Source organism: Cariama cristata, unplaced genomic scaffold (assembly GCF_000690535.1).
Source record: "Cariama cristata isolate BGI_N322 unplaced genomic scaffold, ASM69053v1 Scaffold46123, whole genome shotgun sequence".
In the NCBI taxonomy this organism is placed as follows: domain Eukaryota; kingdom Metazoa; phylum Chordata; class Aves; order Cariamiformes; family Cariamidae; genus Cariama; species Cariama cristata.
The window spans coordinates 5,126-14,138 of NW_009607529.1; the positions used below are offsets into that span (position 1 = coordinate 5,126).

General features: G+C 38.0%; 1 protein-coding gene across 1 annotated transcript; it reads right to left on the bottom strand.

Moving 5' to 3' along the window:
• Positions 1-925: 925 nt before the first annotated feature.
• On the bottom strand, positions 926-8,706 carry SUSD1 (sushi domain containing 1; the record flags this gene model as incomplete). Its single annotated transcript, XM_009696740.1, has 6 exons — positions 8,655-8,706; positions 8,046-8,201; positions 7,232-7,384; positions 5,739-5,915; positions 3,143-3,322; positions 926-1,105 (listed from the first exon to the last, which is right to left on the bottom strand). Coding segments are annotated over exons 1-6 (898 nt in total), but the record flags the coding sequence as incomplete, so codon positions are not given.
• Between the last annotated feature and the right edge of the window lie 307 nt (positions 8,707-9,013).

Sequence of the window (9,013 nt, forward strand, 5' to 3'; positions counted from 1 at the left end):
CTGCTTTTCTCCATGCTCATTTTATTTGATGTCACATGTTTTATATTCGCAATGAATGCTCAAGACATCAAGAGAGTCAAGAGAGACATCAAGTGGTAATTCTCTGTGTAAAGGCTTGGTCTGTGAAGTGGTAGCAATCAAAGACACACTTCCAGTCCTTTTGAAAACATGGATGTTACAAAGCTACAGGAACATTACCATCTGCGAAAGACAACACTGCTACTTAAGAGCAAGAGATGGACAGCTGCGGAGTTATCTTGTGACACCTCTTTCTAAGGACACAGAACACCACTAAGGAGAGCAACAGCCAGTCCAAAACATCTGCTATTTTTTTGCTATTATTAAAATGTCAGTACATCCTGTTTCCAAGCTCACAGTATGACAACACCTTCACTACAGACCTCCCTTCTCAAGACTCATTCTTTTGTAAGAAAATCCTTCTGGACTGAAATTCAGAAAACTAGATCTAGGTTGGAAAGGCAACCATGAGTAAATTTTACTTGGGGCATTATGAGAAAAGGAAAAATAAAGAAAAAGGAGTTTTGAATTCCATTGTCCCTACTTTCATCACAGTGCACTTTACAGTATTAGGCCCACAACAAAATACCGTTACATGCCTTCTGCTCATCTGGTGATGTACCCCTGGCTTTTAAAGTTGAAGGTTCTCAGTACAGCAATGAAACTTCAGTTGCAATAGTCCCTTACTGTTTCAAATTAATAGCAAGACAGCTACAGAAAGATCTGTGGTATCCACTAGAAACTGTCGCATGGTTAACATTCTCTTCTGTGACCTTTCCGTCCAGTGTATTGTAAATTAGAAAGGGATTTCTTGCATTCATCATTCCTCCTGTTCTTACCTTCAGAATAAGAATGAGAAACTATTTAAATAGCACACTGCACAGCAACTTCCTACAGTAATATTTACCTTTGCATATGTATGTAATATTCTCCCACGACTGATCTATTGTGCATTCTGAAAAATTCCTGTCTCCATTAAAATAATAACCTTCTTTACACTGATAGTACACTCTGCTCCACAGAGTGGTAGAGTTGTCCCAGGTCATTTCTGTGTGTGGAATCAGCAAAGGTTTGCCACAGTCTATTTCTGGAACAGAAAAAACAGGGCAACAAAACCTAAAAATGAAAACAGGCAAGGCATATCAAAGTGTTTAAGGAAGAGAGATTAATTGTCCCAGCAAGTAACACTTCACTTGTTTTCACTTCCTAGTGATTTCTAGAAATTAGGATAGCTCTTTAGAAACCAGAATTTTGTGACTGAAGACTTTCTGTCAGAGTGGGGCATTTATCGTTCACGATAAACCGTAAAATAAAAGTGTCCTGTTTAGAAATGGAGAACAAGGATCTCTTAAGCAAATTTTTACAAATGGATCTATCTTCCCACAACACTCTCTTATTCCCCACATGCTATTTATTCCTTTATTTTACCTATCATTAGTAACAATAGATCTGAAAAATGACACATGGTCCAAGGAGTGACATGGAAGAATAGCATCAAGAAGGTTATGTTCCTTTGCCAGTGGATTTAATTCAAACTTTGAAATAAAGGAGAAGCTGCTACAGACAAGCAGAAAAGCACTTCTGGGGGAAAATTAGATGGATTGTTCAGACTACTTTAGAGATCATTAGAAAGCTGAGGTAATGCAGTTATAAATTAATCTATTTGCTCAGTTGTTTTCAGGAGCTTCATAATAAAATTAGGAAACAAGAAAGAATAAAGAGCAAAGATCAAATCAATGGTAGAATATTATTTAGGGTTAAAATTCCCTTTCAAATCCACAATGAATGTTACAACCCAATAAAGGATTCTGCACCACTTCACTTGTAAGACATAAAAAATGTAAGAACTAAAACCTTACCTTCACTAAAGCTTATATGCAGAAAACAAGTGCTTTTAAAATTGTTTAATAAATAATCCTAAGTGATTCTGAAGTTCTACTCAAAGAAAGGAAAACAAAGAAGTAAAAAACAAAGTTTAAAGAATCATGATCTGTATAACCTTTGAAGAAAAAGTTAAACATATGTATTCCCATGGGCAATACATCCACCACCATTACTACTTTCTTTTTCATATCCCAATGTTTATGAATATACGTATCTATCATAAATCATCAGAACAAGCCTTAGAATAACTAATGCACAGGCTAAGAATATGCTTAACTTATAGAGGGACAGTTTGTGATGGGATACAAAAATTACAGCTGCTTGACTCCAGCTATCTGCCCATGGCCATCCTGTAATCAGACTGAAAAGCAGAAATACGTTTCTGTGTAACATAGCAAACCCTGAATTTAGGCTGATGACCTAGACTAAGAATATTAAAGAAGACTCTAAAAGTAGGGAGTGGTTGTGAAATATACATTTCACATGCAAAAAGATTAGTACATTTGATTGCAATGAACAGAAAGCTTGACCTTGCTGAGTCAAGCTGAAAAGATATCATCCAGTGAACAGAAAAGTGAAGTTGTGCCACTGTAAAAACTGACTAAAGACTGTAATTATCCTGAGATCACATTAATTAATAGTATGAGCTCAGAGTAAAAATACACTAGAAATTTTCTTGGGCAAAATACTTTTTTTTAATGAACCTTTGTGTTTCTTCTTATCAAGGAACTTGTTAGTTTACATTCTTCCAAATCATAGTAACATAAGGGACTTACGACTCACGTCAAATAACAATAGCATGCTTGAACAATCATAGTTTGCAACTGGTAACTGTCCAAATATGGGAATTTTAAGGGAATGCTAACTGCTAACAGTGATTCAATTTCTGAGTAGTGGCTTCAACCACAGAGTAGATATTGAGCTAGAAAAATGGCATCAATTTAGGCTGAATTTTCATCTCATGGTAATCCCAATGCCTGACACACACTGGGATTTTGTCCTAAGAATGTTAAAGTTTATTTAATAACTTTATAACTTTAATAATTAATAAATATCAATTTATTGCAACTTCATTAGCAACACAGATAAAATGGCTTTTGTTTTGTGACTGCAGTTCATATGCCAAGAGACTCTATAAACTGAATGCTCAAAAAGAATGCCTCCTACTGATGACTGCAATTTATTACAGTGGCCAAAACACTATCTATGCTAAATAAATCTGAAGGGAGATTTGCTTTACCTTTGCACACCAAATCAGTACCATCCCACTGTCCTTTAGCATTGCAGACTGCAGTCTGATTGCCACTTTCAATAAAGTAACCATGAAGACAATTGTAAGTAACTTCACTTCCGAAAGTGGTCCCACTTACAGATGCTGGGTGTGCATTTAAAATAGAAGGTGGAACCCCACAATCCACACCTAGGGAGAGGAAGAAAGAGGAAGATAAACTTGTTAGTTAAGCAACGGAAGTAATGACAGCTGCACTCCCATGAGTATTTCTTTCATCGTTATCAACTAACCCTCTTCTCCTGTGGTAATCCAACATTCCCTCATGTCCTCTGTGATGCCCCCACAATAACTGAGTGCTGTAGCTACTTCAGAGCTGCTTCCAAATAAAATGACTTCTCTCTGCCTTTCTCTCAGAATAGCACACTACATCTGTGACTCCCTCCTCAGCCTAGCTGCCTAGCTGTGTAACGAAAATGTTCTGGGTTTTTTTAATCTTTAAGATTCTCCTGCTTTTACAAATCTGGTCACAGATGGTAAGCTGGTTCTATACCATTTGCAGTGAGCAACAGTCAGAGGGAGGCAGACGAGCAGAAACTGCCTTTAGGAAGTGAAATTTTAAGAAGTGCAAAAGGACCAGAGAAATGTAAAACCATAGAAAAGGTTACGACATACAATACAAAAGCTTCCTGTTAAAGCAAGAGTCTACATGGTGTTCAAAATGCATTGTAACAGTTGCTCTATTCAAAAACATGTCAAGTTGTCATTTACAAATGCATAAAACAAAGAAATCAAGTAGCACAAGAAAACAATTTGTTTGATATGATGTCCATTTTCTAACGTAAGCAACCACCTAAAAGGGTTTCATGTTAGCATGACACAACACTCACCTCCAATAGTTTCACTACACCTCTTCACATAGATCACATCTTCCCATTAAACTATCTGGCTTTTCACCTCAAGACAATTCTTTTATTAATATTCAAGGAAAGCTATTTTCTTCAAAGGCACACTACATCCATATACTTATATTTAAATAAAAAAAAGGGATCTGCTCCACTTACAGTACCCTAATGTTATGTCACACATCTGACCAAGTTTGACCTACCTTCAATGACCAGTTTCATCATGACTACATAAAATAAAACTTCTAAATTACCACAGGAAGGAAGATAAAACACATGCTTACTGGTTTTCCTGAAAAAGAAGACATTACACTGGGCCAGGAGAACTTAAATTAGTGATAAAGACTTACCAGGGAAACTCTCAAGAGTTTAAAGAAAGGTGCCTTTACTAACATTAAAAAAAAAAAATCAGACTTGCTGGTTTCACAAAAAGACAAGCCCTAACTGATGTTCGATGTACTTTATTTCAATTACCCATGACAGATGTGCTCAGAAACTCTGACCTGACCTACTGTTTGATTGTAAAAACAAAAAAGACCACAAACAAACAAAAAAAAAATCACAAAAAAAAATCATTGAAAAATATTAATAAAAAACAAATGCACCAACAACTGACAAAGACTGCATTCCACAAGCTTTCTTTATGGACTTCTTGAGACTTTGGCCACTTCCTTTTTGTTTTCAAATCCACTGTCCTTTATTAGTTTTTTGGGAAAACTGTTATTTCAATTATTTTATTTTTTATACCATTATTTTAGTATTGTTTTATCTTTTCCTTCTTATGAATTTTCTAGTGATATTTAGAATATCACTTTTCCAGCCACACCGATTCAGCATCCTTACTCTAATTTATTCACTTCCCATAGACATATATACAAACATTACATTTCCACCCATTCTCAAAGGGAAGAAAAAAAAATAATAAGAAAACAGGAAAGAATTAGAAACCAAGAGGGCTCGTCTATTTTGAGAGAAGGAACTCTCCTCACTAAGTGATCATATTCAGGATGACAATTCTCCCCTGTAGAATTGTTATAGAGAGTGTAGCATCAGTTAGCTAGCACCTCAAGCGTCATTTAACTAATACACAGACTTTCTTAACTACTCACAGGAACACAAAATCCTGCACTTGTAAGCAGTAATATTTCAACAGAATGGGCAATTAGAACACTAAAGCAAGGGGAAGTTTCAAAGATGTTCTCAGGAAACTTAACACTTCAGAGATGTGAAAGCATACCCTCATGCACAAATGCTCTTAAAATCATGAAGGCCATCCAGAGATGGGGCATGGTATGATGCCTCTCTTTTGCATCTACAGTCAACCTTTGGAAAAAACTTCATAAGCTGCCAGAAAAATTGTTCTTTTCATGAGAGGTCACTGATGCCTTCCAGCTTGGTGGCCTTTCCCATGAAATGCTACAGAAATCTAGTTGTTTTCTAGGCCTTGGTTCACAAACAGAAGGACACATTGCAGTGTCTGTAAAAATGCAAGGACCAGCACTGAAAATGTCACCACACTAACAAGGAGAGGTGGCACAATTTTATAACCTGTCCCTTTCTTTTCTTCGTTTTTTGCAAGCAGATAGATCTTGAGAAGTTAACCTTCGGATTGAGGAAACAGTCTACTGCTCTTCGCAAACACACTTCCCCGTGCATAAACCCCCTTAGTGAAGAATTTAAGAAAGATTTAAGACTCTTTTCACCTTTACAGCTTAAAGTGGCAGGTTCCCAAGTTTCATTTGCAGTGCAATATGAGAACTTCCCCTCATTGCTGTAAAACCCTTCTTTACATTCATAATAAACCGTACTTCCTGGTAGCAAGCTGTAGTTCCCCACGATGTAGCCATGCTTCATTTCAGGAGGGGAACCACATCCAATTTCTGCAAAGAGATTAGGTTAAAAGATTTCACAGTACAAAAATCACAACACACCCCCACTTTAGAATGAGGTGAACTGGATGGTCACACCACAAAATACACCAAATATCTGAGGGGTCGCCAAAGGGGTAGAAGATTAGAGCTGAAGACTTGTACCAGCCACAGTCGGAGGAACACAGTGATCCACCTACTGAGACACATCTTTACTAATATATGGCTGCAGCCATTCACAACACTAAAGACAAGACACTGCAATGTGATGGTGCTTTGCATGCGCCAGTCTCGTTACAGCAATGGTTGAATGATCCTTCAACACCAGAGGAAAATTTCAGGCCCCAATGCATAGTTTTATTTCCCTGTGCATGGGAAAGATGAAGCACTGCAGATCAGCTGAAATGAAATAGTTTGCCCCTCAATTGCTCCATCTCACTGAACCAGACCGCATACCAGCTACGTTCCTTCAACACAGCTGCTCAATGGGGCTCCCTTCTCCGACTCCGCAAGCGACACTCTCAGTACAGACACACTACTTTACAACGGCATTTGGAGGGCTAAGTCGGTGAGATAAGCAGGGTTATCAGCAATTCTGGCAAAACAAAGCGGAGCACTCCAGTTCAAATAACTGGACGAACCACAGGCAGTGAGTTTTACTGACAATTCTTGCAGTAATTCAGAAATGAGAGCTGGATATAACCGAGGTAGTTCCTTCCACCTGAGATGCTTGGGTTCATTACATACTCCGACAGCTATGCTTACACTGCTAGCACTTTGCATCTGTGAAAACCTATGCTGGAGAGGAAAGGAGGAACGGTTTCAGAATGAATTTTTTTTTTCTTACAGCAAGATAAACAGAACAGTTTCTTTACGCAGGTGGCACAGTATGTGACAAATAACTAAACTATTCTTTGATTATTCCTCTCCCCTAGGCTTCTTCATTCATCTGACCTCTCTTACGAGCTATTTATTCTCTCTTCCCTTCCCCCTCAAGCAGAGTGATTATATAAGCAAGTGGATTATACCACACTTCTCTCCTATTCAGAAACTAACTACATCACCTTCATGGCATTATTAAGCTTCTTTGCCCCTGCACACCTGAACCACTGCTGAGAGCCTCTTGAAATCATATCCAGTGTCGACTCTACCATCCAGACATCACTGGAATGAACTAAAGCCAAGAAGAAAAAAATCATACAGCAGCTAAAGTCCACAGAGAGGGCTTCTACCCCACAGACTTAAATGCACAGGTCAGAGCAGGTACTACCACATCGTGTAAGATTCTATTTTATCTGCTAGCAAAAACAGCATCCAAAGACTCTCACCTTTGCATGAAACTATGTTCCCATCTGGATGAAAAGAACGCTCTCCATTTTCTAATTTATAACCATCATTGCAGTAACACTTGTAGCTTCCTTCAGTATTCACACATCTTGCATTGTGACCACACAGCCCAGACTCCTCACATTCATCTATATCTAAAAATTCAGAGAAAAATATATGCACTTTGTAATAGGTTGGGGGTTTTTTTAATTAATTAATGCAGGACCCAAGCTTAAAACAAACACAGCATTCCATGAAGGGTTCTATGCAGCTTCTGACAGCTCTTCTGGGAAACAAAGGACTTTATCATTACCTGCTGTTCAAGTATCTCGAAGGAGGAGACTCTCAATTTTGTAGCTAGCTATCTATTACATTGTTTCTGTTTTACCGGACAGTTTCCAATGTTATCTCCTTCTACAACAATCCCAGAAAAATCCCATATCTGCAAATATCTTAGTCAATTACAACAGTTCATTACTGTAACAAGGAACTGGCTAATATTATACACTAAACACAAATATGACATTCTGAGGGAAAGATAAGTATCTTCTTATTTTCTTTAATCTAGCTGCTTCTTCTGGAAAGATTATTGCTTGAACGAGACTGTGAAGCAATCACTTATAACACAGCAAAGAATGCAAAATGGAAATCATAGCTGTTAGAACCTAGATGTGCAGTAAGTGTCTGCATCCACAGCAGAAAGTTCTCTTGATATAGTTTCAGAAAGTAAATTCTGAAGTGATGGGGAAAAAAAGATTTGTGCAGTAGAAAATTAAGTGTGGATTCCTGGTGCTCAAGATTCCTTGTGATGCATACCAGTACAGTTCGTGCCATCATTGGGAATAAATGTCTTGTTGTTGTTGGAGGCTCGGTATCCATCAAGGCAAAGACAGTAAAAGCTTCCGTGTGTATTGTGACACAGTGTATGATTTCCACAGATCTTGCTGGCTCCAATCTGGCATTCATCTTTATCTGTCAGCACATTTAAAACACATCAGAGAGAGATTAAGAAGAGCAGAGTATCCTCCCCTCCTCACCAGTTCTTGTGTAAACAGATTTCCCCCTACTAGTTTTCTTTTTAAGTTATTTGGGATGTAAACACTACTAGTAAGCTGGACTGTTTAGATCAACAGAGGTTGCCATCCCTGAATGAAACTGGCCCTGCTTTCTGCTTCTGCTCTTCTTTGTAGCAGGCATTGGTTGAAGCACTTGGTCGAGCTTGTGCTGATCTTAGCCAACTCACTCAATTGGCAGTGAATTAACAGGGCAAAACATGCAGCTTCTCTTCTCCTACAATAAGGAGATAGCTGAACTCTGTGCAGGGCCCAGTGGGTGCAACTACTTGTGAAAGCAGGGGAGCAGATGGAGTGTAAGAGTTCAGAAGTGGAGGATCTTCCCTTTTAAGCAGTGTAAGCTATTACTTACACTCAGACACAGCATTTGATGTCATCCTTTCATTCACGTACTGATTTGTCATGTATGAGATAGTATTAAAAGGACACTATCAGCTACAGTAATAAAACAATGCTCAACAACACTTTTCATGTAATAGACATTTGCACTTAAGGTATCTGTGTATATATGCAAATTATTATGAAGAACAGACCTTCAACTTATAAAACGTTACACAGTAATCTGAGATAACTGGAAAAATCAGCAAAAATGTGCTAATTGTCAGTTTTATTGTCTAGTTTTCAGTTCAACAACGCACAGGTTGAAAAGAATAATAATGCTGGGGGAGTGGTACCTCAATCCATCCCAGTCCTACCAGTTGGATGCCAGTG